Source organism: Papilio xuthus, unplaced genomic scaffold (genome assembly GCF_000836235.2).
Source record: "Papilio xuthus unplaced genomic scaffold, Pxut_1.1 DF829758.1, whole genome shotgun sequence".
NCBI lineage: Eukaryota > Metazoa > Arthropoda > Insecta > Lepidoptera > Papilionidae > Papilio > Papilio xuthus.
The window spans coordinates 1,473,934-1,490,209 of record NW_013528891.1 but is presented as its reverse complement, the minus strand read 5'-3'; the positions used below and the strand labels follow the sequence as shown (position 1 = coordinate 1,490,209).

The 16,276-nt window shown below is 35.1% G+C and overlaps 4 protein-coding genes across 5 annotated transcripts; 2 read left to right on the top strand and 2 right to left on the bottom strand.

Annotated features, from left to right (window-relative positions):
• Positions 1 to 2,510, top strand: Vha13 (V-type proton ATPase subunit Vha13; the record flags this gene model as incomplete). The annotated part of the gene is given in 4 exon segments (NM_001312820.1): positions 1 to 119; positions 1,001 to 1,101; positions 1,365 to 1,463; positions 1,972 to 2,510. Coding segments are annotated over 4 exon segments (354 nt in total). The 3' UTR covers positions 2,044 to 2,510.
• Positions 2,255 to 6,886, bottom strand: LOC106113250 (trypsin). 2 transcript variants are annotated; one of them, XM_013305983.1, is made up of 9 exons: positions 6,788 to 6,886; positions 6,068 to 6,199; positions 5,543 to 5,644; positions 4,915 to 5,113; positions 4,372 to 4,651; positions 3,783 to 3,871; positions 3,418 to 3,481; positions 2,686 to 2,843; positions 2,255 to 2,570 (listed from the first exon to the last, which is right to left on the bottom strand). In XM_013305983.1, the coding sequence occupies exons 1-9, from the start codon at positions 6,882 to 6,884 to the stop codon at positions 2,537 to 2,539; spliced, it is 1,155 nt and encodes a 384-aa protein (XP_013161437.1). In that variant the 5' UTR covers positions 6,885 to 6,886; the 3' UTR covers positions 2,255 to 2,536. The 2 variants fall into 2 exon arrangements, with proteins under 2 accessions (XP_013161437.1, XP_013161445.1); XM_013305991.1 differs by having other exon boundaries at positions 6,068 to 6,217; positions 6,788 to 6,864.
• Positions 6,887 to 9,502: 2,616 nt separating this feature from the next.
• LOC106113339 (cytochrome c oxidase subunit 4 isoform 1, mitochondrial) lies at positions 9,503 to 12,005 on the bottom strand. Its single transcript, XM_013306066.1, has 4 exons — positions 11,798 to 12,005; positions 10,842 to 11,034; positions 9,841 to 9,971; positions 9,503 to 9,597 (listed from the first exon to the last, which is right to left on the bottom strand). Exons 1-4 carry the CDS (start codon positions 11,984 to 11,986, stop codon positions 9,592 to 9,594), a joined length of 519 nt encoding a protein of 172 aa, XP_013161520.1. The 5' UTR covers positions 11,987 to 12,005; the 3' UTR covers positions 9,503 to 9,591.
• Positions 12,006 to 13,386: 1,381 nt separating this feature from the next.
• On the top strand, positions 13,387 to 16,269 carry LOC106116878 (proclotting enzyme-like). Its single transcript, XM_013310952.1, has 7 exons — positions 13,387 to 13,546; positions 13,944 to 14,124; positions 14,353 to 14,641; positions 15,120 to 15,208; positions 15,288 to 15,351; positions 15,468 to 15,614; positions 15,700 to 16,269. Exons 1-7 carry the CDS (start codon positions 13,405 to 13,407, stop codon positions 16,267 to 16,269), a joined length of 1,482 nt encoding a protein of 493 aa, XP_013166406.1. The 5' UTR covers positions 13,387 to 13,404.
• The last annotated feature ends 7 nt before the right edge of the window (positions 16,270 to 16,276 follow it).

Below are 16,276 nucleotides of genomic sequence, written 5' to 3'. Positions count from 1 at the left end.
CAGTTCTTATAACACATTTTTGTGCATATTGTTAGAAATGGCGAGCCAGACACAGGGGATCCAACAATTATTGGCTGCTGAGAAACGCGCCGCTGAAAAGGTCTCCGAGGCGAGAAAGCGTAAGTTGATTATTGTGTTAATTGTTCATTGCCAATTTAATTGCCAATTACATGTTCTGTTGTCTATATCGTTTGTAAAAGGTATTTATAACTGATATATGGCGTATAAGATTCGAAATTAAAATTTGGGCGTAGTCTTCAAATCGTCACATGATTATGACCATGAGATCTTTTGCGATCTAGATAAAATACCTCTATATTCTAGTTAAAAACTATTTGTTATACGACTGATCCTAGCGCACCATAGAAGATATTTAACGTTATTAAACATTATGAACTGTATAAAATATTCGTATACCCTTCCCATACAAGACAATGGATCAAAAAATTTTATAAAATTATGGTCTTCTTATGTAAGTTTTGGAAATCAAAGGCTGGAGGTAAACAGGCATCTGTCCTCCCATAAAACTTACAATAAACCCTCTGAAGGTTAAAGTATTACTTCCAATTCTAGTTTTTATAAACTTTCCTCGGTTCATAAAGGTTTGTGAAATGTCACCAATTTGCCGTGATATTGTTGATAATGATCACAACAAATGGTAAGCTTATTACCACACTGTGTTTTGCTATTTTAAACTTATTGAAATAAGTAATAGTATAAATCAATTCCGCTGATAATCATAAAAAAATAACCAGAACACTGTTATATATTTCTCTGTAGTAGAAGTCCTGTTACATTGCTAGAGCAAATACACAAATTATACACTCATATGTACATCTTTTCCATTGCGTGTGTTGCCTAAACAGCTTTAAGATAAAATCATGTTTTATTCAAAATTCTTCTTCTGTACCACTGCAATCTTATCAGAATTGTCATGGTAACTTACCTCCTTCACAAGCTGTGAACATCTGTTCTAATCTAGTCAATTTAAATATTACAGGAAAAGCGAAACGCCTAAAGCAGGCCAAGGAGGAGGCTCAGGATGAGGTTGAAAAGTACAGACAGGAACGCGAGAGGCAGTTCAAAGAATTTGAGGCCAAGGTACACTTAACCTTTCCATTTCTTATTACAAAGTATTTGAAGTAATGGCAAGAAACTGAACTGCTACTTCTTTCAATATTAATAATATTTGCCCTACATGTTCCTTAATTTTAAGATCTTTACATTTATTTCTTGTAATCTCATTTTATCAAGCACAACTAGGCTGGAACTCAAAAGGAAGACTTTGTGACTAGTGACAGATCTTTTTTAAACCTTGTATCAAATGTTTCAATTAATTAAATGTTTTTGTTTCACTCTTATAGCACATGGGTACTAGGGAAGGTGTGGCCGCTAAAATTGATGCTGAGACCCGGGTTAAGATTGAGGAGATGAACAAAATGGTCCAGAACCAGCAGGAAGCTGTAAGTACCTTTTTATAAGTTATATGTACTTTTAATATTCATATAATATGATAGGTATCTATTGAAGAAACAATTTTAGAAGAAAAAATTGTTTTCTGTGAAAAAAAACAATTAAAAAGTTATTGTACCGCGTAGTTATGGGATTCAAATACTTTTAAACCATGATTTTCCTTCTTTACAAGATGTTGAAATAAATAACAGTAAAAAATTGGAAGTACCACTGCAATAATCTTTCTTTTCAACAGCTTAGTCTTCATGCTTACATAAATACACTTGTGGAGCGTTCCACGCCAAGTGGACAGTCAAAGAAAGTTGATGTTTCTGTTTTAAGAAATATTTGATTATGTTCTACCTAAACATGTCCTAAATAGTGTATTAATTTTTTTATCTATTGACTGTTTAAAGAATTAAGAAACTTGTGAAGACGCGGCACTTCAAATTAGAAAGGAACGCTCCTTGTATATATACCTTTAATTGTGAATAAATTTTTAACTGTTAACACTTTCAGGTAATCACTGACATCCTCAACTTGGTGTATGATATCAAACCGGAGCTTCATGTTAACTATCGCATACAATAAGTCAATGTTATTGTTATGGTTAAATTCGCATCTTTAAAATCTTAATGCGAACTCAATTATTATAATTCTTATTGTTATTACACTGTTTTAAATCTGTAGGCATTTGGCACAATTTTAGAGCGCGTAAACGTCAAAGTGACAGTCGCGCGGCGAGGGAAATGCAAATGGCCGCCATACTCGATATGTAAGAAACGAGTTTGCTTATTTTTTCCCCTTATTAAATTAATTATTACTAAATATTAATAATGTTTACTCTGAAATCAGCTCGATATCATTCCAATGAGAAAAAACGTCAACATCGGTCCGCTATGAACGCATATTTTAACTTATATTATTCCATGTTGTATGTTTAATAGAAATAAATGAATGTTTAACTATGAAGATTTTGAAAGTTTTTTTTTATCTTCAACTTTATCGAGTAGAAAGTTGGTGTACTTTATTAGAAGAAATATATTATTGATGTAACATATTATTGTTTCATTGCTGTTTTCAGTTAAATTTTCTCTGGATATTTTGATTCTAAATATCTGAAAAACAAAACCGACATTTATTTACCCTGTCAGACACATACTTTTTTAAGGTTTCGTTAATGTTGCCAGTATAAATAAGGATAGTAGCGATGTTTTAAAAAAAAGTAGATACCTTGTTTTTTTCCTAGCGTCAACATTAGTCAACCAATCGGACACCGCTCCAACAGAAGTAAATACCGCGGGTTTGTCTGGCTTATCACATCTCTTGGCGGAGAACGACAGTATACCTACTAAGACACCATCCATTATAGCTGGACCTCCCGCGTCATGCTGTGGAGTGAGTAATCAAGGGTCTAAGTTATATCACTTTTTTAGAACTGACAGTAGGACGTTTAATGTTAAGACCTGCTTTTATTCAATGATTAGCCGCATACGACCCCTATTTCTATAGTATGTAATCTTATTTTCACTAGCTGCTGTACGAAGTGATGGTTGCACCTGCTGCTTAGTGGAATAAGGGTCTTATTTTTCGTATTACTATTGGAATGTATGGTAATGTCATTTACCGGTTTATTTGTTGGGTCTAATAGAGCTTCTCTTTTATCTACGATCACGAGTCACTTGATACTTATCTTTATCTAATTCAAATATGTTTATTATGTAATTCACGGAACGTGTTGAAAGTAAAGATTATTTCAGCTTTTTATAATATTTGTAGGAGCATTTGAATGCTATGATTTTTTATAAAACTGCGAGCTGTCTCCCGCGACTCCGTCCGTGCGGCATAAAAAAGTAGATAGTAGCCAATTCTCAGTTTCATTCTCAGTTGTTACTAACATTGTGACATGAGTTTTTTTTTTAATTTAAGATAATAGAAAAATCTAAATAATGTTTTGTAACTTACATTGCAAACATTCTTTCGCACAGTTATGTATCCGGCACAAAAGTTAGTTCGTGTAACTAAATCTCTGGAATTTAAATTGAAAAATTTATAAGCTGTCGTCCACGACTCTATTCGCGCGGAATTAAAAGAAAATTAAGTAGCCTATGTAGCCAGACTATGTTCTACATGCCGGAGGGAGGGGGTGTCAGTCAATCTCAGACCTTTGGACCGGTAGCACGTGTCGGTACGTGAACGAGCCAAATATAAAGCAAAGAATGCTACAACATCTGTGCCGAATTGTAGCGAGCTCTGGATAGCTGTGCTAATGAAACTTTCTAACATCCATCCAAACCTTTGCATTTATAATAATAGTCAGATTAACTCACTTTCCATAAACTTCTTGACAGTCCGATAAATCGTAGACTGGTAGAACTACCTTCTGGAGTAATACTTGTTCTTCAATGCTGCCATGACCCTGATATAAAGAGTTATTTATATATGAAATGTAAGGCCATAAATGTTGCTATTATTAAAAAAAAACTTTTTTGTTTTAACTGCCGAACACAAAATAATTTTATGCGTATGGAACTAACGATAACCTTTAATGAGAAAAATAAAACATTTTTTCTTCCCCTAAATCATAACTGTAATGTAGTAAACTTGCCATATCAACCTTAAATTATTCAAACTTTCGTGAGACATTATACTAAACTGATATATAAACACGGCTAAACACTCACGTATATACGTCCGGTGGCGGCACCGACTAGTTTCGAGCCCATCGGGGGCCCTTCATCAGGATGAGTGGTACTGGTATTATTTCGCGGACGCGGCCCGTCGCTCGCTCACGCCCGAGTGTTTATATATCAGTTCATCTCAACCTTATTTGTAACTTTGTAATAATAAGGCATATGATTTGGTACGCCAAAACAAGAGTACTCTTTCACCCGACGTGCCAACTCCGAGTGTACTCACCCAAACAGATCCCCATCCTAGAAATGTAACCTCTGTATCTGTAGGGATCAGTTTTTCTCGTGAATGTCCAATAACGTCCACGTTTCTATCGCTTTTAATTGTTATATTCTTATGTAGTTTGACGACAGCTACATTGAATTCTAAGGTATTTGGCTTGTAGTTTGGATGGAAGAAGATATCAGTGACGCGGTAGACACGGCCGCCGGCGGTCGCGTTGTTCGAGCCGACGCGGACAGTCAGCATTTTGACGTATTCACGGAAGAATCGGTTGTTGTACTGCCTGGTTTGTGGGAGAAGAAAATTGGATTAAGCGACTTTGCGATAAATGAAACATTTCCAGTCTTATTATACCATATCAGAATAATGTCACAAAAGTAGGAAAACATTTTAACTATTATATCAAATGTCCAATGAACCATCATCTGATCAGGATGCAATGATAAATTCGCGGCAGTGCAACCGCCGAGGCTAGCACGACCGAATCTTATCTCGAAGGTACAGGGCACTTTTGGCACCCTTGTATTGACAAAGCTTGAACCTTACAATTGCATACAATGCGCTGCGGTCATAACCGTATCTTCCTCTATAATAGCACCACCACACCATAGCTTTCCGTTCATCAACAAGACAGCCATGAACGGATAGTCCTCTATTAAAGCCGTTTCATCAGGATTGTAAATCCTACGCATTTGACGGTTGCCGAGAGTTGTTGCTTTAGTTGTTATCTCTTCTCTAAATGGTGCTGTTGGAAAACATAAGTTATTGATTTGATAATTTGGATAATATTGTTAGTTGCAGTACGTGTGCCTGTTCTCAATGCCAGTTTTAGCATTTCCGGAGTCCCGGGCGAGATTTTTTCGGGGTCCTTTTTTTGGCGGCCGGCACGATCGCCCCACTTTGCTCTACTTTAACGCGGCTACTGCTTGTCCTCTCTGTTTTGTTTGGAAATACTGAGAGGCGAAAAAACTATAAAATTGTGTAAAGTTTACTATAGCGAGGGATACCTAAGTATTAAATTACGCATAAATTGAAGCCTCACACAATTTTATAGTCTTCATTGTTACGTCATATTGTTTTCATGTGTTGATAATTCATTATTTTTAAAAGAAATGTTTCATATGAATGTTTCATCATAGCAAACTGCGTGTAGTGTCGATTTTGACCAACTTACTATTAACTTCAGTTATAATTCCTAGATCCTTATGAAGATCTTGGTTGACAGCATTCAGCGACTGGTCAATGGGTTTTTCGTTTTCGTAATTTTTGTTAACCACTAGCAAAGTTTAATATTAAAAAAATATTTTAAATAATGCATGGAATTGAAAGTTATCAGCAATATTTATAAATTATGAAAGGAAATTTCGGGAATATATAAAAAGTCGTCTCTTCATCATCCTCAGAGGCACAACACCTTTGCCTAAAACATCAAAGTAACAGTTGGCTGAAGAACTTATAGCATAGACTTCGGCAATAAGTAAGGACGTACGGAAAGAGTTGTGCCTTAGACGGAATTCACTTCCCCTTCCATTCCTTTCCTCATAAGAATATGTTACTTAAAATCATTTTAAAGGTTAAGAAAATTATGACTTTGTAGCAGATTTGGTTTCCTGCATATTATTTTCTCTGTCTTTCTTTCTCGCAATAGAGAATGAAAGAGATAGTAATAAGTTATAAGGTTGAAGGACAAAAATCTTACCCGTTGGCTCCGTCGCTCCTATTGTGACCTCTGTGTTATACGTAATAGGTTTCGAGGGTGATAAGTCTATAGATAAACTGTTGTATTTCTCAGATTTTTTATACATATTTCTACGAAAAGGCTCTTCTTCCACTAGAGATTAAAATTTAACTACAGATTCATTTAATAATTACTTAAAGGGTCTAATACCTTAGTAAGCACAATGGAAGTAGCCAGGTGGCAAGGGGCAGGGGAAGGGAAGCTGCCTTAGAGACATGCCTTATCGTACTAGTATTATAAATGCGAGTGTTTAGATGGATGGATGTTTATTACTGTGTACGGCACAACGGATCTGGATGACATTTGACACAAATATAGAACAAAGTCTGAAAGACTAGATGTAGGTATACATAGTAATTTTTTTTTAATATTGTATGGATGAAGTCGCGGCCAAATGCTAGTATATTTCGCCACCTCTGACTTAGTTGTCCAGTAGCAAATGATATTTATTATTTTTAGACATTATTAATTACAATCTTCTGACGCGAATGACGTGCTTTCGTTACAAAGTCAAGTGTCAGAATGAATGTCGAGAAGTCACAAACGTCGACATTTTAGTAAGGCTAGCGTTGAGTCAATACACTGGCTCATTTCCGGATTTTCTTCCTAACGTTATATAGCATACAATTATATATAGAATGTGTTTTTACGCTATTTACTATAATTAAGTTAAAAACTCACTATCATCAGATGTTTCCGAAACGTAATTAGTTGATTCATCATGTGAATGACATTTCTGTAATATATTTAGTACTGAAATAACAAATGTCATCAACATTTTCGAAGTAACTGAATAATAGCATATTTGAATATTGTAATATTTTGTTTATTATCTTTAAAACAATTTAAATAAAATTACGCAGCAGATCGTAAACATTTTTATTACAGAAAATAAAGTAAGCAAAAGAAATTGACTTTCGAAATCATTGAGAATTTTTTTCATCAAAAGTCGCATCAGTGACCATGCCAACCGTGATCCAAATTTGGGTAAACAGAAGTTATGATTGGTGCTTGAATTACTTTAGGTACAACATAAACCCGTGGTATTTGAATTACTGGTAAGGTTATACCATGATTGATGACACTGGAATATCCTGAGGAAGGTGTTAACACTGTGAAATAAATATTACTTAAACCATTTTCCACTAAGCAAATAAACGTTCGCGACTTCTATTTTAGTGGAAATAGGGTTTAATAGTGAATCTTATTCTAGCTTTTTAACTTCAACCAGAGTAACCAGAGATTACGGGGTTGTGTAGATGTGTTAGAGTCCAATCCATCGAGGTCTGTGCTGGTGTAATTTCTTAACACGTAAGGATCTCTTCGCCGCGAATCCCTTCACTGCAAAAGGGTATTGCGTCAGTTTTTGTTTTAAATACTAACAATAAGCACCCAAGCCCGTAAATTCAAGAAATTTATATACTTCTTTAGACGTTAAAGAGTCTAACGCATAAATCATTTGGAGGGGAACCGTCTTTTGTTTATTCCTTTGTGTAGTGTATGCATAAACTAATGTTGTTTGTCTCGAGCGTACACGCCATAAGTACATTCCGGAGAGAGGGGTCGTCAGTCGATGTCAGACCTTTGGACCGACAACACGTGTCGGTACGTGGACGAGCCAAATATAACGCAACGAATGATACACTCTGTTTAACAGATTAAATAAATTGCACAAATTAGAACAAAGATAAACGAAGTAAGAAACGTAGATTGTAGATGATTTTTCTTTGCCTAGACCAAAATTATGTTTAGTTGTTTCTAAAGGTATAATTTGTAGACGTGTAAATGTTATGTACAGAGAGCTGTATGGTGTGCCAGAGTGTGCCAAATGTACCCGTAATCTCTGTTTACTCAGGCCTCTGGATTACGGGCGTGATTGCTTATTAATTTATCTATTCCCTTACTTATTCATGGAATTGATATAAAGTAATATAGTTTTCTTCAATTATCTTACTAATATGCATGTTTTTTCGGAGGTATATTTGGCAAAGATGTAGAGCATAGTTTCTTAATGAGAGCCAGCATTTTAATAGTACAAAACATGTTAGAAAAAAATAATTACCATGACCAACTGGATTGGCCACTGAAAGGCCGAACAGAGCAAGCACAATGGCCACCTGAAAATAATAAATGATTTCAAAACTAGACTAATAGCCACGCACAGTCGTTAAACGGTAGTTTAAGATGCTGAAGCTTAACTTTCGCTTAGCGTTAGTTACATTTTTCATAATAAAAGATTGTCGGTGACCATAAAATCAGTAAAATATTTTAATTAATCAAAAATCGTATAATTTAAAATATACAAAAAAAACTTACAGCACACTTCATGTTATCTCTTGCAAGACTTGTAACTGAAGAAATCGAAACAAATAGTAATTACCTATATTTATACAAACGAGGTTTCTAAATTTACGCATCGCTAACCAAACATCCTGTATATTACCAATATCATAAGGGAAGCTAGGTAGTTATACCTAAATAAACTATTGGACAACCTTTATATATAGTGTAGTCTATTTAAGATTTATTTGACAACTGACGCCTACAAAGTATGTAATTATTTTTGTGTGAAGTTTACTTTTTGGACGGTTATCATAGTGTCGAACCGTACACGCATTACGAGCAACTATGATATATCGTGAAACAATCTTGTAATAATATTAATCCAAGAAATAATAGTATTTATTTAATTACTTTTTAAATTTATTACAGATATTTAGCAATGTCTCGCGCAATTAACTAAAAAAAAAACATTTTAAACAGTTTTTTTTCTTCTCAACATATCAATGTTTGGTTTTATTTTTTACGTAGTTTTGAAAAAAATGTTGGGATAAAAAAAACAATTTCATTTACATTGTAAATCACAAACAATCATCACGAAATTTTCGATTGCAAGTTCTATGAGAACAACCATCGGAAATCGAAAATTTTCATAACCGATTTTAATCAACCCATCTTTAGTTAATTGTCAAAAGAATTATCAACCTATTTTAAATAGACACACTATAGAAGAGGACAAAACAAATGAGCTTCAGGGGTTAAACAAAGTACATTCGCTTCGAAGCGATTCCATAGCGAACATCAAAATTGTATGGAACTGCCGAGCGACAATCGCATGACTTATCGAAAGTTGTTGTCAATTCTATACATTATTGAAGTTCGCTATGGAATCGCCTCAAAGTGAATGCATTTTATCTAACCCTTCAAGTCACCTAATCTGATGTTTATGGACATCTACAATACCACAGGAACAGAGAATGTGTTGGCGTCCTTCTACAATACTCTTTTTTTAAAGACCTTTAAACTGCTTGGATATACCGCTAAGGACTTGTACCACTAAGGGCGTATTAAGTAAAAACATGAAAATATCGTCGTTTAAATTAAACTGCAATATTAATGTTTAACGTAATTTATTGAAGAAAAATACTATAAGTGTGCCAAATTAGAAATAATCTTCCATCTTAAAATGTTCTTGTATTCCACAATTAATCCTGTAACAAAATGTACAACATTATATAAAACACAAGCTGTCGCTCGCGACTCCGTCCGCGCGGGATTAAAAATAGATGTTGGCCGATTCTCAGACCCACTCAATATGCTTCCAAAATTTCATGAGAATCGGTCAAGCCGTTTCGGAGGATTATGGGAACAAAAGTTGTGACACGAGAATTATATATATAAGATAAATGTTGATATCAATAGAGATTAGTTGTTTAGTGGAAAAAGGGCTTTACCTTCCACTTATCGTTGTCATAGTCCCATTTGGAAGAAATGCCATCTATCGGGTTGACCCGGAGCTCTAGCATTCGTCGCAATTGTGCTTTCTGAGCTAATTTGGAGAACGACGCCGGTAACGGTTCGTATACTATAAAGAAACCGAGATATTAGACCTTTATTAGCTATATCCCGCGACTTCGTTCACGTGGAATTAAATATTCAAGTAGTATAAGCTTTTATTTGCTAAAATTCATCCAAATCCCTAAAGCTATTCTGGAAATATATCGTAACAGACATTTATACATGCAGAATTTCTCATTTATAATATTAGTAAAGTACTACGCGTACAAGCGCGCCGGTGGCTCAGGGATTTAAGTACTTGGCTTCTAATCTGCAGGTCTTGGGTTCGAAACCCGCCATGTACCAATGTGTTTTTCGATTTTCGATTTACATATGTACATATACCCGACGGTCTTACTGTGAAGGAAAACATCGTGATGCAACCTGCACACATATCTGAGAAAATATTCAAAGATATGTGTGAAGTCAACCAACCCGCACTTGGCCAGCCTGGTTGCCTATGGCCTTGTCACGCTGCATTTAGGGTAGGCTCCGAGCCCCTCAGTGGGGACGTATTGGGAGCTGATGAGGAAAGTACTACGATTATTTAATATGATTAAAAAGAATAGAAAAAGTCAACATACTCTATTAAAGTAACGCCAGTGAACGAGAAATTGAGGATTAGAAGATTAGCGTGGTTTGGACATGTTATGTTATGGAGGGATGATGATATAAGCAAAAAAGTAATGAGATTGAATGTGAATGGCTACAAAGGTAGGGGAATACCAAAAAAAGTATGGAATGACTGTGTGAAAGAGGATATGCGTAGGAAGGTGGTAGATTCAGATATGACGGCTGATAGAGATGTATGGAGGAGTACATACTGTGCCGACCCTATGTAGGGATAAGAGTAGGTTGGTGATGATGAACATACTGTATAAAACATGGTGAAACTTACCATAATGATGATAATAAATCACAAACCACCAAGCAAAAGACGTAACTATTAACACCCAGCCAGCTATAAACTTCCAAGTGCCAGTTGGTGCTTGGAACTCTGCGAACGTCTGACAGAATGACGCTCGGTAGAGAGACTTCTTCTCCTCACAGCACAGTTGTCTCCAATCACCTTTCTCTTTCTCACGCAGAGCCTGTATATACATACTTCTATAGGAAATATTTAAGAACATCTTATCTATATATAAAAAAGAAAGTCGTGTTAGTTACACTATTTATAATTCAACAACTGCTTTACCAATATGGCTGAAAATTGGTGAGGAGGTAGCTTAGAGACGGACATAGGATACTATTATATTTCATTTTTTTTTCGATATTATGCCTTGAAGAGCTGCTTTTTATTTAACTGACTAATATTATAAATGCGAATGTTTAGATGGATGTGATGTGGATGTGGACGGAGTCGCGGGCGACAACTAGTTACTTATAATTATAACTACGATTTTACAATATAAAGTTGCCAAAGTTAGAGATAGTAAATATAGCATATTGGTAAGTACAGACGTTATATTGGGGAAATTGGGCTAAGGGACTCAACTCTTGTAATTCCTGCCTTCGGTTATTCTCATCTACGAAACTCTTGGAGAAAAGGAAACGCAAAATTTTATCGGCAATGAAACAAACATCGGAAAAAGACGACTAAATTGAATAAAAGATTTAGAAAAAATTTAAAATCAACGTGGCTAAGCCCAAAGGCCTTAAACAAAATGGACTGATAAGAAATATAAAGGGGCGGCTTCGGTGGTCCCCATCTTTGGAAGATTCCTCCGCAACATCAAAAAGGGGAGTCGAAAAAATGTCGCTCAGGTTGCCGGAAATGTGAAACCAGCGCTGTCTACGTCTATGATTACAAAAGACAAGAACGTTTTAATTGTTATATAAGTTAAATGTACATACACAAATATCTCTGGTATTCTCCTTGAATCTTACACTGGGGAATGGAAAGTGCGGGTCATCTCTGTACGCCGCGCTACCGTTGATGCCATGCCCCACAACATCCCTGCAACCGATCCTACATCTATTGTGTACAGATCTCGTGATGCAGTAAATATTAGCTTTGTATAAATTTAATAATACGTATGACATATTTGCACGATCACATACGATTGACGTTTCGTTTTTAGTTTTTATTGATTTTAATTTATTGTCAACCTTTTTACAGATTAACCTTTTTAGAGACAGAAAAAAGAAGTAAAATGTATACTTTTCTCAGGGCCGCTATTTTCTCTAAAGAAATAAAGAACGAGTTTGTATATCTGTATATTTCCGAAGCATCCATATAACAAACCAATCATGTATTAAACATATTGTTATCTCTGAGAGCGTCGGTGGCTCAGGGGTCAAGCACTTGACTTACAATCTGCAGGTCCTGAGTTCGAATCCCGCCATGTACCAATGTGTTTTTCGATTTCCGATTTACATATGTACATCTATCCGACGTTCTTAAAGTGAAGGAAAACATCGTGATGCAACCTGCACATATCTGAGAACAAATTCAAAGATATGTGTGAAGTCAACCAACCCGCACATGGACAGCGTGGTTGACTGTGGCCTAATCACCCTTAACTTGGGTAGACTCCGAGCCCTTCGTTGGGGACGTATAGTGAGCTGATGATGATGATGATATCTCTGATTTATGAACATGAATAACAATGATTTTGTAAAGATGTTTCCTCAGCTAAATCGTACAGAATGTTATATTTCTAGACTGTTTGTTGCGTGTTTCAAGTATACTTCACTTTTCGTTGTAAATTTTCTATTATAAAATTTGTAATGCGTTTCCATTTTATAGTTAAACTAGCTGTCGTCCGCGACTCCGTCCGCGTGGACACATAAAAAAAATAAAAATAAAAAGCAGCTCTTCGAGGCATAAATTCGAAAAAAGAAATAAAAAAAAAGAATAAATAGTATCCTATGTCCGTCTCCTGTCTATAAGCTACCTCGTCACCAATTTTCAGGCATATCGGTAAAGCCGTTCTTGAGTTATAAATAGTGTACCTAACACGATTTTCTTTTATATATATAGATGTTATTGTTTGTAGAAAATTCCAAAAAATATTGAACATTTTTGATATCAAAAATCAAATATGTTTTCTTGCAATTCATACTTTACAATCGTATTTCTGCATACTTTAAAATCAGGATTTCTTCAGAACATAACAATTAATAGAACAATAGTAAATAATCCAAATGTTTATAATATCGTAAATAAAATAATAACATCAATGACAAATACAAAAGAACTTGAAGGCAATATTGATATGAAAAAACTTTTATTAATGTATAAGGAAGTAAAAAGAAAATCTTACAAGCAAAGTAAAATGTTTGAAGATATACGAAACAATAGTGAAGCTGATTTCTATGATAAAGTTATTTACAATATTATTAATTTTAATAAAATATTTAATGAAACATCATTAAATGAATATAAAAATAAAATTTACAAGCAAATATGTGGTAATATACAATCAAATAATAACGAAACTGCAGACGAAGTTGCGAGTATGATTGAAAATTTCACATGTAATTTTGCTTATAAAATTAATAATTTAATTTTAAATGAACCATCTCAATCACATGTTATTGCAAGAAGGAATCAAAACCATTATAATAGCAAGAAACGTATTCCAAATCTTAAAATTTGGGGTAAGATCTTACTAATATTATAAATGCGAATGTTTACATGGATGGATCTCCACAATGGCTGCACGGATCTTACTGAAATTTGGCATAAATGTAGAATACAGTCTGGAAGACTGGACGGGCGACAGCCAGTCTTTCGTAAAATTAAGGATTGAGTACCACAAATTTTACCGTATGAACGGTCACTACCAATTCAATCCAATATAATCCAACCATAGACTTTCTGCACACTTTAACGACCTCGTAAATTCCAAACTACTTCCGTGGAATTTGACGTTCCTCTATTAATATAATTTAGATTTTCAAGTAGGCTAAGATATCTGAGAAGGCCTATGCCCAGCAGTGGGCGGCATAAAGCTGAAACGAACGAAGATATACTGATGGTTGGAAATATTTCCAGTCGTTCCCAATATGACAGATGACATTGAAAACATGAATACTAGAAGACTATTCCAAGGTCGAAAGATTTCTGCACGCAAGTTTCCGTTCATAGCAAGCGTGCATGTGAACAACGAGTTTGTCTGCGGTGGTTCCATTATCGCAAGATGTGTCGTCATCACTGCTGCGACATGTTTAGAAAAGTATGTACAAGTACCATAATATTCCTGTTCCGCTACGACCAATCTTGTTCCGCTCTTATGAAACAAGCAAAACAAGCGACAAAGTATGCCACGCTATTTGTCTTCCTTTATGGCGATCGATGAAGCTTTTTTTTTTAATTCAATAATAATAAATGCAAAAATATTCCTATTTTAGTCTCCTTTTTTTGTCGTTTCAAAAAAAGGTATTCATTCCTAACATATTTTTAGTGATCACGATCTCTCCTCAAAGCCTCAACATGTGTTCATCAGAGTAGGCAGTGATTTCGCAAATCGAGGTGGTAAGAAGTATCAAGTTGTAGCAGTGCATATACATCCAGAATACGATCCAACGAACCTGGTAAATAATTTAGCAATCCTCAAACTAGACTGTGATATGGAAAATGACGAAAAACAAACGAAAATGACAAAGATAAGACGCGTAGAATATGACACATTGCCTGAACAGATTCCTATAAATGTTGATGAAGTTACAGCACTTGGTTGGGGAGCTAAACATGTAAGTTTTCTTAAGTTAAAAGTTAAAAATTACTGCTACAAACATAAATTTTAACAGTGGTAGAGCCCGATTTAACATCTTCGCACGAATCGGCCCGGCTCACCCGGTGAAATACCACGACCACACAGAAGACAGGCGTGAAGTGGAAGCAATTCCGCGTTTCGTCTGATGAGTGTGCGTCCCGGAGGCCCAATTTAGTCCTCTTTCCCTTCCCACCCTTTTTCTTAGAAGGAAAGGATGGGAAGTGGAAGTGGACTTTCCCTATGAGAGGATGCATGGGAAGGGAAAATATTTTCTTTCTGTGCATCCTCACCTCCGTCGATTAAAGATAGGCAACGCATATGCGATTGCGTATGTCTATGGGCAGCGGTCACTTCGCTATTTCAGCGATTTCGGGTGGCCGATTGCTCGTTTGCCACCTTTTGATATAAAAAAAAAAAAATTACATTCTGATTCTATTAAATTTTTCTCTTTACAGATAGATGATGATAATTTTATATCAGAGCGTCTGTCCTTCTCGCATCTAAACATGTATCATATCAAAGATTGTCAGAGTTTGTACACGGAGTAAGATTACATTTAGATTTTTTGTATTGACTTTTCTTTTAGCTTGGATCTTAACAAAACGTTTTTAATCTGATTTTAGAAAATATGTCACACTGAAAAATTTTTGTGCCGGATTTATATCAAAAGGCGGAGGAGCATGCAATGTGAGTGTTCTAAAATTAAAAAAAAAAACTATTTTTTATTTTTATTTCGATTGACATTACAGCCTTGCCAGCCAGTAATTTTTGATCAAATGGCAATAAATGCTTTTTTTATAAAGAGAGACGTTGGCGGTCCTGGCATTCTCGATGGCCTGCTAATGGGCGTCATTAGCTTTGGTTCGCCTGTTTGTGGCATTCCTGACGCACCCACTGTCTTCACAAAACTTGGATATTATACAAAATGGATAGAATCGATTCTTGAAGAGGTAAACTGTCAACTAAGATATAGAATTATATTTTAAGTCTTTGCTACGACTATAAAGATAAAAAAAACTATTGTGTTATTTCCAGGATCAACTGTTAGATGATGATGAAGATGTAGAAAAAGCTAATCAAATATTAGCCCTCATTCAAACTTATTATAAAGAGGATAGAAAAGATTTAAATAAGCGTGTTCCGACAGAAAGAACACAAATAAATGATAACACTGATGAGGACGACGAAGATACAAATATTATTAATACTGTTGTACAATTAACGTCTCATATAGAAGTTCCGAATTTCATAAAAGATCTATACCGTAGTCTTCCAACGAAATTAATAAATCTCTTTGCCAAAAATCTTGATCAAGACTTAGGTATATCAAACGATGATATACAAACAAAAGAAAGAGCAAAAACTAATGTAGAGTCTAAAGAGAATTTAGATTTGATATTCTTACCCGATACAACTGATATACCAAAAAAATATCAAAAGCTTTCGAAGATGCGTATTAATCAGTCGCAAGGAAATGTGAAAACAACGAAGAAACCAAATAGCTTTGGTAAAAAAGAATCGCATCAAGACGTTTCGCGCAATTATGAAAGTGACTCAGATATAAATTATAATATAGAGATTGGTATGAGTATCGCAAATAAGTAGTTAAATG

Coding starts and splice junctions, on each gene's coding strand:
- LOC106113250 (XM_013305983.1), bottom strand. CDS start 6,884: ATGTTGATGACATTTGTTATTTCAGTACTAAATATATTACAGAAATGT. Junction 6,200..6,787: donor TTCGGAAACATCTGATGATA/GTGAGTTTTTAA, acceptor TTTAATCTCTAG/TGGAAGAAGAGCCTTTTCGT. Junction 4,652..4,914: donor GCAGCGCATTGTATGCAATT/GTAAGGTTCAAG, acceptor CCCACAAACCAG/GCAGTACAACAACCGATTCT.
- LOC106113339 (XM_013306066.1), bottom strand. CDS start 11,986: ATGTCATACGTATTATTAAATTTATACAAAGCTAATATTTACTGCATC. Junction 11,035..11,797: donor AGAATACCAGAGATATTTGT/GTATGTACATTT, acceptor ATGTATATACAG/GCTCTGCGTGAGAAAGAGAA. Junction 9,972..10,841: donor GATTTATTATCATCATTATG/GTAAGTTTCACC, acceptor GTTTCTTTATAG/TATACGAACCGTTACCGGCG.
- LOC106116878 (XM_013310952.1), top strand. CDS start 13,405: ATGATTGAAAATTTCACATGTAATTTTGCTTATAAAATTAATAATTTA. Junction 13,547..13,943: donor TCCAAATCTTAAAATTTGGG/GTAAGATCTTAC, acceptor AAATATTTCCAG/TCGTTCCCAATATGACAGAT. Junction 14,642..15,119: donor TTGGTTGGGGAGCTAAACAT/GTAAGTTTTCTT, acceptor TTCTCTTTACAG/ATAGATGATGATAATTTTAT.